General features: G+C 35.8%; 1 protein-coding gene across 2 annotated transcripts in view; it reads right to left on the bottom strand.

Moving 5' to 3' along the window:
* d4 overlaps positions 1-7,212 on the bottom strand; it is a 187,679-nt gene extending 180,467 nt beyond the window's left edge. For both annotated transcript variants that reach the window (XM_069821451.1, XM_069821452.1), the window contains exon 1: positions 7,016-7,212. In XM_069821451.1, the coding sequence (XP_069677552.1) occupies positions 7,016-7,071 (56 nt within the window). In that variant the 5' untranslated portion in view covers positions 7,072-7,212. The remainder of the gene's footprint in view (positions 1-7,015) is intronic.
* Positions 7,213-19,753: the final 12,541 nt, after the last annotated feature.

Raw genomic sequence — 19,753 nt, 5'->3', positions numbered from 1 at the left:
ACAAAAGTAATGGCATTCTTAGGATCTTATCCAATCAGAACAAAAATTGTACTAAACAATAAAACCATAGAACAAGTGAATACGTTCAAATATCTAGGCTGCAACATCACTTATAACAAGAGCAGAGAAATAGATAAGCTAAATGCTTTTAATTATTTTTGTGGAACAATACGTCGAACTTTAGGTAGGAAAGTTCGGAAAGAAACATTACTAATGAAAAATACAAACTCAGATAGATTGAACAAATAGGCTATTTCTGTGAATCTCTTCTTAAAATTGCAAAAAAACACATTCCAGAGGCAAACCAAAAAAATACACCCCATTCTGGACAGAAAACCTGAATTTATTGAAACAAGATAGAGATAAAGCAAGAACCAAAGCAGAACATAGCAAAACACCAGAAGATACTAAAGACTGGAGGAAGAAGACTGCCATTCTTAAAAAAGCAATCATAACAGCAAAAAAGAACAGTTTCAATAAATTTATTGAAAATATTAATTACAGAACCAATAGCGCTAAAACATATAAATTTCTGAAGAATATTTCCAATACACAGGAAAATACTAGCCAACCTATTATTCATAATAACAAAACACTAACAGATAGTAGAGATATAGCAAACGCATTTAATAAACACTACTCAAACTCTCACAGATTACATCCCAATATCAAAAAAACTGACAAATTTATCAAAAGAGAATTACATAAAAATAATAAAAACAATATTACTAGTACAAAACCTGAAATATTTCATCAAAATTTTACTTCCAAAGAATTAACTCTAGCTATACAAAATTTAAAAACCAAGAAATCTCCTGGCCCTGACAACATTCATTCCGAATTTTTTAAACATCTGGGGAAAAAAAGCCAAGTCTGTACTTTTATCCATTTTCAATTTATCATGGAACACCTCAATTCCTGCAGCTTGGAAAAAAACAATCATTGTACCATTTCACAAAAAAGGGAAACCTGCTCATGATGTTAATAGTTATCGACCAATAGCACTATTAAGCATGATAGCAAAAACCATGGAGTCCATGATCTCCAACAGATTAACTTGGTATTTAGAATCCCAAAATCTTTTATCACCAAGACAAGTCGGCTTTCGACAACTACACTCTACCAATGAACAAGTCATACGCCTCGGCCAAGAAATAAAAGACAGTTTTAACAAGAAAGAAGATACCTTGGCAATATTTATTGACTTTCAGTTAGCATATGACTCTGTTTGGAGAAATAAATTATTACTAAAACTCCAGAAATTAGGTATCTCCAGCAGTATGTTCAGATGGATATCAGAATTCCTTAGTCAAAGATTCATTGCCACTAAATTCAATAACTCACTTTCTAGTTACAGACAAACATATCGAGGTCTACCTCAGGGCGCTGTCCTCAGCACAACTTTATTCAATATTTATATAAATGACTTACCCTCCCTATTAGAGAAATCAAACATGAAAACAGCACTATTTGCAGATGATATAGTTTTGTGGACTTCCGGATCTTACAGACATAGAGACAAAATTCAAAATTCTGCTCTTAAAGCTCTAAATCAACTACATGAATGGAATACATCAAATTTGATGACACTCAATTTAAGCAAAAGTAACTACGAAATATTTTCACTCGGTAAAAAAGAAAGAGAATTCAATATCCAATACAATGGCCAACACCTTCCTAGGACTTATAAATCCAAATATCTTGGAGTTATTTTCGATAGTAAGTTAACATGGAGCAACCATTTGAAATACATTTCTGAAAAAGCTCGTAAAAGATTCTCCCTTCTAAAAAGACTAGCAGGAAAGAAATGGGAATGCTCTAGAAATACTTTGAACACTACATACAAAATGTTTATACAGCCAGTGCTGACATACTGCGGAGAAATTTTAATTACTTCACCTTTCATAAACGACATAGAATATGTTCAAAACCAAGCTCTCAGACTCATTACTGGCGGAATCAAAACAACTCTAATAGATTCTATGAGATTCCTCACTAATATTAAAAGTATCAAAATGACAATTGAAGAAAAAGCACTGATTCAATATGAAAAACTTATCAGATTACCAGGAAACAATTGGCATTCATACAGTCCTCTCTGTAGATTGAAAACTCAAAAAAGTTTCATATCCATTGTTCAAGAATTAAAACAGAAAATCAATATCCCGAATTTAAAAGAAAACTTACAAATTAAACCAAACCCTTTAACTCTATTAAATATAAAATATAATCCAAATTTAACAGAAGAAATACTGAAATCAGAAGTAAACACTGAAATACTGAAACAATTGTCTTTAGAGACAATTAATATTAGGTACCCTCCACAAAACTGGCTTCATTTATACACTGACGGATCCTTGATCTCCAGAGAACAAGGTGCTGGTATTACCTGTCTCTTCTCACTTTATAGATCACTTGGATATGGAACAACAAGTTTTGATGGTGAAATCATTGCAATAAGTGAATGTCTCAGGAATCTTCTATGCCACATCAATAAATTTAGGAATGCAGTTATATTGTCTGACTCCAAAGCAGCTATTCTATCAATCGTCTCTAAACACACACTTTCATCTCAAACAGCAGAAATAACTAAAATGCTCTCTCAATTAATATCACTCAATAAAAGAATTGTATTCCAATGGATACCATCCCATTGTAGAATCCTGGGAAACGAGAATGCGGATGCTTTAGCAAAGAAGGGCAACACTACTACTTACAGACCTGTTACTAAATCTACGTATTACTCTGTGAAGAGATTTATTAAATCTACATACTTTGACTTCAACAAACAAAATTTGATAACTCAATCCCAAGGGAAAAAATGGAACTCTCTGCATCAAAATCCACAGTTAATTCCCGATTTACCACGAAAATCGTCTGTAGCTGCATTTAGATTGGCAACAGGCCATGATTGTTTGGCTAAACACCTGCATAGAATTGGAATATATCAGTCCCCTAACTGCCCATTGTGCAACTCAAACCAAGAAATGGATTCGGAACACCTCAAAATCTGTGCTTCATTGGCTGGTCATGATAATATCTTTGAAAAATATTGGAGTGCAAGAGGTCAAATGACTTTATTGTCAAATGCCTGGCATTAGAAAACAACAACAACAACAACATTACTAAAGTTTTACAAAGTGATGGCTTTACCAGCTTTACTGTATGGATGTGAGAACTGGGTTTTAAGGAAGAAAGACGAGAGAAGAATTGAGGCTGTTGAAATGAAATTTTTGAGGTTTGTGGCTGGCTATACACTACTTGATAAAAAGAGAAGTGAAGACATTAGATCTGAATTAAAAATGCACAATATTATAGATCGATATAATAAGAAGACACCAAAACAATTGGAGGGAGCATATACATCATATGCCAGAAACATCAATTACTAGAATAATATATAATCACGACCCCTGTGGGAGAAGAAACCCAGGAAGACCCACAAAAAGATGGTGGGACCAGTTTTGATTTGATTGGAGTGGAACGGATCTTATGGTCCATACCGTAATGCAGATGATGATGATGATGATGATGATGATGATCAATCCCCTAATTGCCCATTGTGCAATTCAAATCAAGAAATGGATTCGGAACACCTCAAAATCTGTGCTTCAGTGGCTGACCATAACAATTCTTTGAAAAATATTGGAGTGCAAGAGGTCAAATGACTTTATTGTCAAATGCCTGGCATTAGAAAACAACAATATAATTGTATTTAATGATACAACCCGTTAATTAGAACTTGTGTTTGGATGTAGTATCGATTAGGAAAAAATTAAGTTTTAGGTTCAGAATTAATATTAACCACTGAGGATTGATCCAAACACTCTGGGCCATCGTTTCCCTAAGTCCTCATTTCTTTTGGTACTTAAGGACGTTGTAACAATAGTTATTTAGGGTACTTTGCATATACTGATATTTATTTATTTGGTGGTGTCACTAAAGACACATGTCATTATCAGTTCCAGGTCACATGGACCCTTGCCTTAACAAGAATATTGCTTAGTATAACATGAGTACGTAATTGAAGTGTGACCATCTTCTCAATCAGAAATGAAGACTGGTAAGCTGGATATGTAGGTAAACTTTCAGAGTCAATGATTTTTGGAGAAAAGTTAACATTACTTGATTGTTCACTGAATGCTATGTGTAATTATAGTTTAATAAGTGGATTAGGGTGTGTTTGTAGTTTCTGAAGATAGTTTTTACATAAGTGCTGCACGTAGTCACTGAATAAAATGATTTCCAGGTCACTGTACAATTGTGCGTTAGTAATGTAAAAATCAGCTCCTGTGATGGTTCTGCACACAGCTCTTTGGATTGCATCGAGTTTCTTGATCTGGCGGGGATGGGTTTGAGCCCAAATTTCAAATGCGTAGGACATGTATGATCGTATAAGTGATCTGTAAAGCAACAATTTGGTTTTAAGGGGAATGAAGCTTTTAAGTATTGGATATAATGCTAAGAATCTTTGCAAAGCTCTGTCTTGTACTAACTGTATATGTTGTCTGTATGTCGAACGGCTGTCCAGTACTAGACCAAGATATCTGACCGTTGTTTTGAAGGGGATGTGTTGATTCTGAACAGAGAGCGGTTGCAATAATCGTGGAAATCTCATTGTAAAAACTACTACAGTACTTTTTTCACCGTTAATTTTCAGCCGCCATCTTGACTGTGTCAAATGCCTGTTGTATGTCCAGGAATGTTGCTATTGTGTGTTCGAAATGTTGATATCCATTGTTTATGTAGTGAGTGAGCATATGGAGTGGATCTCTTGTGCTGTGATTGGATTTAAAGCCGAATTGTTCATGTTGAATTCTATCTGGCTCTTTTACAAGTGGATCTAGGTGGGCTAGTACCAGGCGTTCCAGAATTTTGCCAAGGAAATCAAGTAGACTTATCGGTCTATAGTTGTTAGGAAGTGTGGGGTCTTTTCCTGGTTTAGCAATCGTGATGAAAATTGCTTCTTTCCATTGTGATGGGAAGTGTAAAAATTTCAGACAGGCATTATAAATTTTGGTTAGATGTATTAATGCCCGTTTGGGCAATCATCTACAGGCTAAAGGGAAAATACCATAGGGACCAGAAGTTTTATGGAGCGGTAATGTTTTTATGATGTCCTTGACTTCTTTTGGCGAGGTAATATTTGGAATTTGTTGAACAGGAGTTTTTTGAAGATATAGGTTTACTTCATCTGTTACTTGTTTGTCGAAGGCTGGATCAGAGTTAACATGATGAGGTTGGAACCGCCAGAAAAGGGAGTCTGCAAATGTTTCTGCTTTGCGTTGTTGGTCATACACCATCTGCTGTTCTGCATTTTCTAAAGGTGTGTTCTTAACTTGAGTAGATTTTCCTAATAAATGTTTTGTGATTTTCCAGAATTCTTTTCCACTTCGTTGAAGTGTTTCAACTTTATCTGCAAAAGAGTTAATTTTTTTAAATTTGTGTTTCCGTCGTATGGCTCTTTGATACCGATAGTAGGCCATTTTTGCTTGTGGATCTCGAGTAGTTTGCCACTTTTTCCTGGCTTCAGTTTTGGCTTTGAGTAGGTATAAGTTAACTCATTTGGATTTTCCTCTGGAGGAGACGAATAAGATGTTGTGGTCACCGAGTTCAGGATTGTGGTAATTGTGTCTGTGAAAATCTTAACTGCAACGTCTATATCAGGTGGTTGTAAAAACTGAGGATACACTGTTATCGATGGATGAAGATGTTTGGTATATTCCAGTCGGTTATTCTGGTTGTTGTGTTAGATTTTTTTATATTTAACAGCTGGGATCTTGAATATCAATAGTACTAGTACATGATCTGAGTCAAGCGCTAAGATACTTTTTTGTGTCGCAGGGTATGTTTTTGTCTTAATCAGGCAGATATAGAGTACATCAGGTTGGTGTGTTGTTGACCAAGGATATCGTGTAGGGTCTTCTGGTCCAGTGACAGAGTACTGATTTTTTTATAGAATGTTCTAGTAAAAATTTTCCTCATTGTGTATTGATACGGGAGTTCCACATGTTATGTTTGGCGTTAAAGTCGCCACATATTATGAAATCGGTGTGAAGAGAAATAAGAGAATTCATATCTGCTTCATTTAGTTGTGTATATGGTGAATGGTATGCCGCTGCGATTAGGGTTTCTGTGTTGTCAACCTGCATATATATATTGATAATGTTAATAGTGGTGGGCACTACCTACCACTTAGTAGCAAAATTAACTTCTTTCATTATTCGCAAATAAGCGCTGATTGAGCAGGCAGTGTAAGCAGCCATAAGATGCGATCCAGCAGCTGTGCGTTTTTTTTTTTTTAAGCAAGACGTAAAGCGCTGCAGCAAGACCGTTCTTCTATTACAATTGCTTCACCATCGCTGCAGCAACCGTGCAGCAAATCAAAACATCGCTTTACGAGTTTGCTGCACGATCCATCATGGTGGAATGCATGTTTTGGTCTTTTCCAACGTTTACTATTGTTAAAATCGACTAGTAATAATCATTCTATGACATTATCATGGAAGTCAAAACTACTTAACATGTTCGGTTCTTTTAAGGTTAAATTTATTACTGCAGTAATAGTAGAGGGAAAATGAATCTATTTATGTTCAAATGGTTGTTGTCTAATGCACAATAATTTGGTTTTATTGTGTTGTGTTGTAAAATATGAAATACGTGCGAGGCAGTAGGCAGTGATCCACCGAAGCAGGGCAGATAGTATTTATATATATATATATATATATATATATATATATATATATAGAGAGAGAGAGAGAGAGAGAGAGAGAGACCAGGCGGCCTAGGGTGGGGATAAGTTCCCATTCTGGCGTTCGCTGTTTTACGATTTATCCAAAATGTTTGAGCCCTTATGCCATATCGCGAGTAACAAACTATTTTGTCGGATTTCTTGGCAATAAAAAAGGAATAACACTTCGTTAAATAAAGCACCAATGAGAAACGGTATCCAGTTTACACTACAAACAAAACAGTACACATACACAAAGACTAGATGTGATCTAATTAAACCTGCCTTTCAATTTTTGATAAGACCGTGGAATTGCCAATTTGTATGCCACAAGTTGCCATAATGAAGCAGACCTCCAATTCTGTATGCCCCAACTCTTCAAACTCGAGCACACAAAGTCCAGCACAGTAAAATTACTCAAGTATTGATCTCCGTCAACCGCTTTTCACAGAGAAGAAGACCCAGATATTGATCTATGTTCACTGTTGCCAACAGAAGTGCAGGACTCAGAGTCGCCAACGTTCAAACACAAAATTGTGGAATTGGAAAAACAACTGCCTGCAGTGGACAAAAACCAACGAGTTAGAAAGAGAAGACTATAGAGTGGCCATGTTGTCCCGTACAGCGCTCTTTGCGGTGCCACCGCGAAACATGGCAGATCTGAGCTAAGCGCCCACCTTTGTAAAAATTCGTCTGCTTACAATGTTGTATAACGGAGGTAAGAAGTACAAGCAAAACGAAGAAAAAACATGCCTGTTGTGTGTGCTGCATATAACTGCAATGTCAAAAGGAAAAAGACAACTGATATATCATATTTCATGTAAATTTTATGAAGTTAAGTCCATAGTTTTGTTAATTAGCAGCATTTTTTTTCTTGCATAAATGTGTAACAACGCCCGGCATAAACAAAATAAATGGTTCACTGGTAATGTACTTACACTAAATACGGATAAAACCAATACAATTCCGTTTCAGACCCAGTGAAAAACAAATAGCAATACAATATTAAAACTGTATTTCGACACCCGCATTTTTTATTTCTGCTCTTTCTGTCCTTACTGCTTATAGAAGAAGACGATGAGCTGTAGCTTATAAGAAGTAGGCCTATTTCGAAGACAAACGATTAATCAAATAAATAGTTCACTAGTAATAAAGTTAAACTAAATACGGATAAAACCGTTACAATTCCGTTTCAAACCTAGTAATAGCAATCAAATATTAAAATTGTATTTCGACACTCGCATCCAAAATAACGCAAAACTCTGGGGTAGGTCGTATTGTTGTTAGTATTTTGACTGGAAGGACATGAAAGAACATAATTGAGCACCCACGTGCAATAATGGGGTAAGTATGAATATATTTCGTAACTACTTACCCCATTATTGAACGTGGGTGCTCAATTATACACTAATAATTATCTGTGGTGCCACAGCCCTTGAAAGGCTCAGACAGACCAGCCGGCTGTTGGCCCCACGTTCACATTTCGATAATAATTGTACTTTACTGTAACAAAAAAAACTGAAAGCGTGTTTTGTCATGTTTCATCCACGTTACAAGCTTCGAATAAAGGTTGTTTACTACAGTTAGGGCCGACTTTCATTCTATATCTTATGGTATAGTAAATAGTTTTGCAACGTGTAGAGACTGGAAAAACAATTTAATAAAATCATCCGAATCATACTCGTTCATTTTATAGGCAATCTTGCAGGTCGCATTTAAAAGAACCTAGGAATATTAACATTTCCTTCAGTATATTTGCTAGGACTTCTTGTCATAGTACATGACAATTTTGCTTAGGTTAATCTTTTAAGCATTCCTTCTAGGAATAGCTCAAGTGTTTTAAATTTAGCGTACATAAGTTTAGATTAAGTTCCTAGCACGTATTTGACGAAATACTAGGTTTTTCCACTTCAGTTTAACTGATTTATGCCAATGAAATTAAGACAGCTGACGATTCTAATGTCAGTTATCACCACGCCCACTTTGTTTTGGGCGCATAAGTTCATTACCGACGGTCGTTCAATTTTCTTCAAACATGGCGGCGCAATGACCACTCTACACTTTCTCTTTCTAACTCGTTGGGAAAAACACTCTAACGACTCGTTGCTCGACTGTTTGGTTGCCAGGTGCAGTTAAACTATAAAACGTCTTTGGGTGCAGCGTTGTGAATTTAGCGCTGCTAACGATTATTGTTCTGCTTATTAATCATAAGTCCTTATCAAAGAGTTTGTAATACTTACTAGAGACACATACCCGTGAGTGGCAGGCAAGAAAAATGTAACAAATTGAATCGACTATCATCCGCCATTAAAGGGAGTGTTTGCGGCGCAAAATTCGAAAACAGTACCACAATACATTGATGTAGACTGGTAATAGACACTGTTTTAAACATCTTAAACGTCGTGATGAAATAAACATGAATGGCAGAGGAGCGCTATATTTATTAAAGTATTATAATGGTTCATCTTTGGCGATATTCTAAAAAATAAATTAAATCACCCATATACATTCGGGATAATTATGTGAAATATTGAATAATGGCAATGTAAGCATTAATTTTCAGTATTACTAGCATTGTTTTAAGAACATAATAATGGATATTTAGGCCGTGTCTGAAAGCTCAAGTCCATACTACACACTAGTGACTAGCAACTAGGTGACTTGTAAACTACTCACTAGGGAGCTTTGGAAATGTATGCTTGAAACATGGCCTTCTTCATAGATTATTTCTCTAAAAACCACGACATCACGGTGCAGCACTGAATTAAGAAAGCAGTGTCCTAATGCAGTTTCATTACGAATTATGTGGAAAAGATTAGGTCTTAATATATTACAATAATGTTTAAAACATTGTACAGAAGGTACTAACAATGTCAGTGTTCAAAGTTAACGTGTTATCCTACATTATATTTACATTATTTCACTTCCAAAGCATTTTCAGATTTCATTACCCCAATTGCTGATGAGGTATCCATGTTTGTTTAGTGAACAAGTCAACAATCGAGCAAGCATTTTCGTTTACTAGTTACTACGGACTTGATTGCTATGCACTATTTAGCTTTGGATCATAACTTCTGACGTCACATCCGGCAATTTAGTCAACAATCTAGTTCACATCAGCTGAAAATGTAGCTTTCAGCGTATTCCGATTCTCACCGGTCCGGTGGCATCAATGACGTCACGTTGCAACGAAAATAAGGAACAAAACTGCTGGAAGAATCGATGCTGTCATGGCGACTGTGTAAGTGGTTATCTGTGCTACGCTAGCAAAATTTTGCGAAATTTCCGTACTGCCATCTCGTTCAAATAAAAGAGATCATAAACAACTTATTTCTTGAACCGGTAGTAATAACGGGTCCGTTGACATGTTCGCTCATAAGCCATTAACATATTGTTTTTACGTTGTGCTCATTACAAACAATACAGCAGAACACACCGCCATGACACAACAGTGCACGATGTCATTCGTCTGCTAATTCCCGCCCTATACAAGAACCAATCAGATTCACTGATGGCGGCTGATGGAGCCTTCCACTACCTCTGCAAGTTGATGGCACCGATGCGACACCGGTGGAGCATCAATGACGTCATCGGTGGAATTCGGAACACCGTGATGCCATCGGATTGCTCACCGGTGAGATTCGGAATACGCTCTTTGAGACACGGCCTTAGCTTTGGATTATAACTTCTGACGTCACATCCGGCTATTTATTCAACAATCTAGTTCACTTCAGATGAAAATGTAGCTTTGAGACACGGCCTTACTGTAATATTTAAAATGGTCTATATTTCAGTCCTTTCATGCAAAGGAAGAGGAAGGTATATAGTGCTTAGAAAATATTTAGTGGTAAAATAAGAGATCATAAAAATTCTGGAAACAGATTTAAAATATAATGAGTATAAATTTTATCATAAAACAATCTATTCATTGTGTAGTTGATGACCACCAAGTTAGAAGTCAGTACAGACTTTTTAATACAATTAGTAGCGGTAATAGTAGGCCTAGTAGTAGTGGTAATAGTAGGCCTAGTAGTAGTAGTAATAATAGACCTAGTAGTAGTGGTATTAATAGACCTAGTAGTAGTAGTAATAGGTCTAGTAGTAATGGTAATAAGAGGCCTAGTTTCGGTTGTAACTTATTAGTAGGCCTAGTATTAGTGGTAATAATAGGACTAGTAGTAGTGGTAATAGTAGGCTTAGTAGTAGTGGTAATAATAGGTCTAGTAGTAGTGGTAATAATAGACCTAGTAGTAGTGGTAATAGTAGGCCTAGTAGTAGTGGTAATAGTAGGTCTAGTTTTTGTGGCAATAGTAGGACAAGTAGTAGTGGTAATAGTAGACCCAGTAGTAGTGGTAATGGTACGCCTAGTATTAGGCCTAGTTTTTGTGGTAATGGTAGGCATAGTTTTGGTTGTATTAGTAGGCCTAGTAGTAATGAGACCTAGTTAGTAGTAGTGGTAATAGTAGGCCTAGTATTAGTGGTCATAGTAGAATTAGTAGTAGTGGTAATAATAGGCCTAACTAGGCCATCAGCTATATTTTCACTAATTTCTTTACATTTAATACAACCAAAAACTAGAAGTACATACTGTATAATCTGGAAATTACATGATTAATTCATTTATTGTGAAACAAAACAGTTTTAGACAGAATGGTCTCTGCTATTATAATCCACTATAATATAATGACACCTAACCCTTACATACATTGTTGTAACCAACCTTATAAACCTGATTATTGTGTTTCTGGAAAAACTTTATCAAATAAATATTCCGACATTCTGCAAACACATTCAAAGGAGGAACTGCATTTGGAACATTCTTTCAAATATTAAGATATGCATGCTTTCCTGAGCATCCTGCAATAGTAGCTATGTTTAAACAATTATTTGCGGCGCAGTATTTCACCATTTTCTTATTATTTCCTTTCAAGTGTACTTATATTTATTCTTACTCCTCAATAAGCATGAACTGCTCGCACTCCCGGCGAAGCATCAACTCCCTTTAATGGCGGCCGAACAGCGGTTCAATTTTGTACGCGAAACTAGCGCCGTTGGTGTCTCTAGGTATATATTACAAACTCTTTGATTACCGTGCGTTTTTTTTAAGCAAGACGTAAAGCCACTGCCAACGTGATCTAATACAGGCCGTAAGGCAGACCACGAGACTCGCTTAACAGCTGATCGCGAAAGGCGGTCTTTCAACCATATGAATTAGTTGCAGTGCATGAAGAATAACATATATTTCTCTGAAATGCAGTGTAATTGCGTCAGTAAAATTTTAAACAGTGATTGTGAGACACTTGAGACACAATTTACTTGCAATTTAAGGTATAATATTATTTTTGGTGTGAAAATTACGTTGTTGCAGGCAAAGTTCGTATGTGTAATACCTGCCTTTATTTCGATTAAATATTGCGCCCTTATGTGGTTAAGTGAAATTTTGGTCTTATAAACAGTAGGCTAAATATGTGTAATAATATATACGTGAAAGTGAAACATTGACTGGCATGTAAAGTAAGTTGTGATTAGGCCGCAGTGCAGCGTTACCGATGTTACTCTTGTCTAATCCATTATTGTTAGTTTAACGTATTTGTCTTATTAAATTTAAATTATTGCGCCCTTTTTATTTGTGAATAACCTACATTATACGAGTAAATAATACGACGTTTGATAATATACACAATTTGAACTAAAAACGAGATACATATAGTATATTACGAAAAATTATACCCTATAGTTTTCATTACTGTTACAGTATCTAGAATTGTAATTAGTTGAAATAAAGCACTCATGCTTCATTACGAAATTCTTGCACATTCATTTATGCACGTTTCAACAATTTTCAGTTGCATCGCTCGCATATTTTAATGTGTTGAAGTTATAGGTTATGTTTATTCTATCAGTACTTGCCTTATTTCCATATTCGCAATTATGCATTATAATTAAGCATAACGCTAGGTATAACTTATAAATGCAATTTGTCTACACTTCAATTGTATTTATTCGTTTCAGACGGTACTTCAGTCTGAAGTCTGATTAGTTTAATATGTTACTAGGGCTAAACTAGCGCTGAGGTAGTTCCCTTCGTATTCATACATCTTGCATATACAAATTAGTTCGGTTCGTTCAGGATTTTAATATGCCTTGCTTATAGGATCAAATGCATCTCCACAAAAAATAAATTCAACTGTTTTCAGTTCAGAAATTACCGGAACTATACCTCAGCGCTACTAAGTAATATAACGTATGTACATTTCATATGAGGGACTGTGGTGAATTTTCTACCTATAAGTAAGGACGGTAACCGTGTTCTGAAGTTTATGCTAAAAATATATTCTTCCTTATTAAATCTCAAAACCGTTTTCGTTCTCAACTTAAGCCTAAAATGTTGACGCAGATAGGTTATCTTAACATGGTAAATTCTCTTCACATAAAAATAACACAGTTTTATTTATTATTCCTGCCACATTATGCAACACATAAATGGAACTTATGCACATATTACATTGAATAAAAATTTAATTGTATTATTTATTTGTTCCCTACTTTACTGGGTTGTAATGAATTGTATTTATTTAACCTACCAGATTAACACACAACTGTACATACACTAATTTCATAGAAGGGACTGTGGTAAATTTTGTACCTACAAGTAAGGAAGGTAGACGTGCTAAATTAAAATCACAATATAAATAATTCTTCTTTATTAAATCTCAAAATAGCTTCCATTCCAAACTTAAAATGTTGATGCAACCAGGTTATGTTACCATGTAAAACTCCGTTCACATTAAAATAACACAGTTTTGTAATTATTTCTGCAACATATTATGCAATAAGAAGTGTGAAGGGGTCTTATACACACATTACACTAAATAAAATTGAGCGCCGACACGCTATAAAGTAATATCTTTCTCTCAGCTCCGTATACTCAAATAGAAAAGCCCGACTCATCGAATGACGTCACACAACCTGCATTTCGGCCTGGTCTAGATCACGATGGCAGTGCGTAAAGCGCTACAGCAAGACCGTTCTTTTATTACATTTGCTTCCAACGAGCACAGACTCGTTGTTTGCTTCACCGTCGCTGCAGCAGCGCTGTAGCAAGCGTGCAGCAAACCGTGCGTTTTTTTCAACGAGTTAGAAAGAGAAATATATAGAGTGGTCATTGCGCCGCCATGTTCGAAGAAAATTGAACGGCCGTCGGTAATGAACTTATGCGCCCAAAACAAAGTGGGCGTGGTGATAACTGATATTAGAATCGTCAGCTGTCTTAATTTCGTTTGCATAAATGAGGGGCGTATTTTGCGGACTATCGGGGCTACCGGCGGTAGCCCAAGGAAATTACAAAAGAAAAAGTTTATAATATAACATAATGTAATAATTTTGTATTATTAGTTTTACCATAGTAATTAAAATTAAAGTAATTTTTAGATTTATATGCGCTCTCTGCTCTCGAAAAGAAACAAGTTGTCAAGGCGGCATCGCTGGAGAAACCGCTTGCTACGTGAGGTAGCCTGTGACCGTTCCGCTCACGCTGTCCTTCGCACAACTGCCCGTCCCCCGCTCCCTACTCTTTCTATCATGCAGTGTAGGCCGTGTGAGTTGCCGCTCTCGTGATCGGTTTCTTCGCAGGCGCGAAGCAACAATACGCTTAGTACGCTAGCTCTGAATGTGATTGTGTTCTTGCAGTGCATTATTTTAAATCTGTGATTTGTTCGAGTACCTAAGAAGTATATTAATTGTGAATTATTAAGTTTTTAATTTCCCAATTAAGTGATATTGTGAAAAATATGGCAGAACAAGTTTCTGGAGAGGTTTGTGTTGAAAATGACTGTGTAATAGAAGGTTTATTAAAAGTGCCTTTTAACCGTCGTACATAACGAGAAAGTTGAAATTGTGAAAATGGAAAGACCAACTCCTGAGTTAAATTTGTCCATGGACGTAAAAGAAAAACAGCGTGAGTACACACGCCATTTCACTTCAACATCATATGGTAAGTGGAATTGGTTGTGTGGTAGTTCTAAACTGTCTAAACTATTTTGCTGGCCATGTGTGTTATTTAGCCGCGAAACTAATGTGTGGTCAAAAGAGGGGTTTTCTAATATGAACTCCCTTCGAACGGCAGTCCTAGAATACGACAAATCAAAAGCTCATATTTATAGTAGCATGAACTTTGCAAACTTTGGAAAGACAAGAATTGATTTACAGCTAGATAACCAACACAATGCTCTTGTGAAAAAAAAATCGGGAGATTTTACTGCATCTTATTAACGCAGTCTGCTTTCTAGGAAAACAAGAATTGGCTTTTCGGGGTCATAATGAGAGTGTGGAATCAGACAATAGAGGAAATTATATTGAATATTTAAGTTCCTTAAGTGAATTTGACCATTTACTGCCCAATCATCTTGAGAGTTCAACAGTATTTCGTGGTACTTCTCCCGCAATTCAGAATGACTTAATATTTGCTATAAGTGGGGTTATGATAAAGAACATAAAATCTTTTGTGGCCATTGTTGTTGAAACAAGTTACTGCTCTAATCAGAGTCAATTGTCCACTATTTTAAGATACGTCGACAGTACTGCCAATGTTCAAGAACGGTTTATAGGATTCACAAATGTCAGTTCGGGCAAAACTGCTGCTGCTTTGTTTCAGCATGTGGAAGGTGTTACAGCAGAATACAATGTCGGCAATAACTTAATTGCACAGACATACGATGGTGCTTCAGTTATGGCGGGAAATATTAATGGCTTGAAAACAAAAGTTCAAGAAAAGTATCCTCAAGCACTATTTGTCCATTGTTACAGCCATGTTCTCAATTTAGTTTTGCAACAAACTACTTCATCCATTATAGAATGCCGCATTTTTTTTTTCAAAACACTGTCGGGTTTACCTGCATTTTTCTCATCATCTCCTAAAAAATCAGAAAACTCAAGGAATTTATGAAAAAGAAACTCCCAAAAGTAGCACCAACTAGATTGAATTTTACATCTCGGCTTGTAAATACAGTAAAGGAATACAGAGTAAAACGGACTGCTTTCTTTAAAAATATCATTTGTAATGACTCTGAAGAAAACTGGGATGATGCTGTAATTGTGCAGGCTCAAGGATATTTGAATTTTTTCACACAGTTTCAGAAAATATTTCTTCTTGAAGTCTATGCTAGAGTGTTCGCACATACAGATGTGCTCTACAATATTCTTCAGACAAAAAGTCTAGACATAGCATACTACTTGCAAGAGGTATCAAAGTTAAAAAAATACTATATCCGAGTTCAGACGTAGTGGGTTTCCGTCCATATGGAGTAATATGGAAAATGAAAATTCTTCAGCCAATACAATGGAACCACCATTAAAGCGAAGAAAAGGAGACGATGAATTGAAATACAGGCAGCTGTACTACAGCATACTAGATCGTATACAAATGGAACTTATTGACAGATTTTCTGATTATGGAAAGCTTCAGTTCACACATCTTCTAGATTCTCAAAAATTTTTTGCTTATAGAGAAAACTTCCCGAATGAGGCACTAAACAAATTATTTCAGTCCTATAACAGTCACTTTGATCAAATACATTTGAAAAATGAATTAAGTGTAATATATTCAGCAGAAGTCATCGATTTTTCGAACAAACCTATCCATGAAATATTATCTGCCATATATGAAAACCAGCTGAACCAAGTTATTCCTGAAGTCCTTAAATTGGCAACATTAATTGTGACAATACCAGTTACGTCAGCTTCGGTAGAAAGAACATTTTCTGCGTTGAAGAGAATAAAATCCTACTGTAGATCAACTCATACACAAGAACGTTTATCCGGCTTGGCACTGATGTCCATTGGAAAGTGATTTCTACAGAAACTTTGCAAGTGGTCCAACTGTAATTTCAATGACGAAGTCATCAACATATTTTCGTCCCAATCAAGACGTCTGAAATTCACATAAATATGAAAGGAATTTTATTATAGGGATTTTAAAATATATTTTCTGTAATAATAGGGTCAGTGGTAGCCCAAACCCTTTAACCAGTATACGCCACTGGCATAAATCAGTTAAACTGAAGTGGAAAAACCTAGTATTTCGTCAAATACGTGCTAGGAACTTAATCTAAACTTATGTACGCTAAATTTAAAACACTTGAGCTATTCCTAGAAGGAATGCTTAAAAGAATAACCTAAGCAAAATTGTCATGTACTATGACAAGAAGTCCTAGCAAATATATTGAAGAAAATGTTAATATTCCTAGGTTCTTTTAAATGCGACCTGCAAGATTGCCTATAAAATGAACGAGTATGATTCGGATGATTTTATTAAATTGTTTTCCCAGTCTCTACACGTTGCAAAACTATTTACTATACCATAAGATATAGAATGAAAGTAGGCCCTATCTGTAGTAAACAACCTTTACCTCCAAGCTTGTAACGTGGGTGAAACATGACAAAACACGCTTTCAGTTTTTTGTTACAGTAAAGTACAATTATTATCGAAATGTGAACGTGAGGCCAACAGCCGGCTGGTCTGTCTGAGCCTTTCAAGGGCTGTGGCACCACACATAATTATTGGTGTATAATTGAGCACCCACGTACAATAATGGGGTAAGTAGTTACGAAATATATTCATACTTACCCCATTATTGCACGTGGGTGCTCAATTATGTTCTTTCATGTCCTTCCAGTCAAAATACTAACAACAATACGACCTACCCCAGAGTTTTGCGTTATTTTGGATGCGAGTGTCGAAATACAATTTTAATATTTGATTGCTATTACTAGGTTTGAAACGGAATTGTAACGGTTTTATCCGTATTTAGTTTAACTTTATTACAAGTGAACCATTTATTTAATTACTCGTTTGTCTTCGAAATAGGCCTACTTCTTATAAGCTACAGCTCATCGTCTTCTTCTATAAGCAAAAAGGACAGAAGGAGCAGAACTAAAGGCTGCCGGTGTCGAAATACAGTTTTAATATTGTATTGCTATTTGTTTTTCACTGGGTCTGAAACGGAATTGTATTGATTTTATCCGTATTTAGTTTAAGTACATTACCAATGAACCATTTATTTTGTTTATGTCGGGCGTTGTTACACATTTATGCATGAAAAAATGCTGCTAATTAACAAAACTATGGACTTAACTTCATAAAATTTACATGAAATATGATATATCAGTTGTCTTTTTCCTTTTGACATTGCAGTTATATGCAGCACACACAACAGGCATGTTTTTTCTTCGTTTTTTTGTACTTCTTACCTCCGTTATACAACATTGTAAGCAGACGAATTTTTACAAAGGCGGGCGCTTAGCTCAGATCTGCCGTGTTTCGCGGTGGCACCGCAAAGAGCGCTGTACAGGACATCATGAACACTCTATAGTCTTCTCTTTTTAACTCGTTGGTTTTTTTTTAAAGCAAGACGTAAAGCGCTGCAGCAAGACCGTTCTTTTATTACATTTGCTTCACCGTCGCTGCAGCAGCGCTGTAGCAAGCGTGCAGCAAATCAAAACTTCGCTTTACGAGTTTGCTGCACGATCCATCATGGCGGAATGTGTGTTTTGGTCTTTTGCAGCGTTTATTATTGTCAAAATTATATAGTAATAATAATTCCATATCATTATCATGGAAGTCGAAATTATTTAACGTGTTTGGCTCTTTTAGGTTAAAATTTATTACGGCAGAAATTGAAGCCAATATTAATTGTCCACCATTTTGCAGTCATTTGACCTACTTACGTTTTTTTTCGACCCTCATTTTCTGTGCGTTTTTTTTAAGCAAGACGTAAAGCTCTGATGCAAGACCGTTCTTTTATTACATTTGCTTCACCGCGTGCAGCAAATCAAAACTTCGCTTTACGAGTTTGCTGCACGATCCATCATGGCGGAATGTGTGTTGTGGTCTTTTGCAACGTTTATTATTGTCAAAATCGTCTAGTAATAATAATCCATTGTCATTATCATAGAAGTCGAAATTATTTAACATGTTTGGTTCTTTTAGGGTTAAATTTATTACGGCAGAAATAGAAGCCAATGTTAATTGTCCACCATTTTGCAGTCATTTGACCTACTTACGTTTTTTTCGACCCTCATTTTGCTGCAGCAAAGGCATGAAGCGCTTTACTGAAGAGCTTTAAAAAAACGCGCGGTTTGCTGCAGCAAATGCATGAAGCGCTTTAAAAAAAACGCACGGAAATCAACACTACGCTTTACGAGTTTGTTGCACGATCCATCATGGCGGAATGTGTTTTGGTCTTTGGCAACGTTTATTATTATCAAAATTGTGTAGTAATAATAATTCCATATCATTATAATGGAAGTAGAAATTATTTAACATGTTTGGCTCTTTTAGTGTAAAATTTATTACGGCAGAAATAGAAGCCAATATTAATTGTCCACCATTTTGCAGTCATTTGAACTACTTACGTTTTTTTTCGACACTCATTTTGCTGCAGCAAAGGCATGAAGCGCTTAAAAAAACAGACGGTTACTGATGGCGCGTCAACATTTCAGCCACAGATCACGATGTCAGATGTTTACAAAGAATTAATCCTATAATCAAATCAACGCAAATAAAGAAGGAATGCATCTACTAGTTTCACAAATAAATAAATCAATTATATCCATGTGAAGTGTTGTCTATCATTTAATCAGCAGTTTTCTTGAATTTATTCGAAAGCATTCTCGATTCCACTTTTCTCTGATAGGCAAGATCGTATAATAACGTGTCTTGTGTTAATGTGCATTATCTGATGGCATATGTGGATTCATTTTAATATAAAAATTAATTTCCGTTAGTTTATCCCTTTCCCTCCGAAAATCAATCTTAATTAATTTCAAGAAGACGACTTCCAGCTTTTTAATGTGTTCGATAACCCACTAAATTAGGGCTACCTGATGTACCCAAGCTCTTGATAATTCTAAGGGAAATTGCTTTTATTTTTAACATTGCAGTATGTGATCTAATCTATTTATGTAATATTCACAGGCCCTAGTTTATAATTGGCTAGAATGGGCAAATACCCTGAGCAAGAGAAA

This window comes from Periplaneta americana, chromosome 3 (genome assembly GCF_040183065.1).
Source record: "Periplaneta americana isolate PAMFEO1 chromosome 3, P.americana_PAMFEO1_priV1, whole genome shotgun sequence".
NCBI classification, from domain to species: Eukaryota; Metazoa; Arthropoda; class Insecta; order Blattodea; family Blattidae; genus Periplaneta; species Periplaneta americana.
Note: the sequence above shows the minus strand (reverse complement) of the source record. Positions and strands in the feature narration are given on the sequence as shown.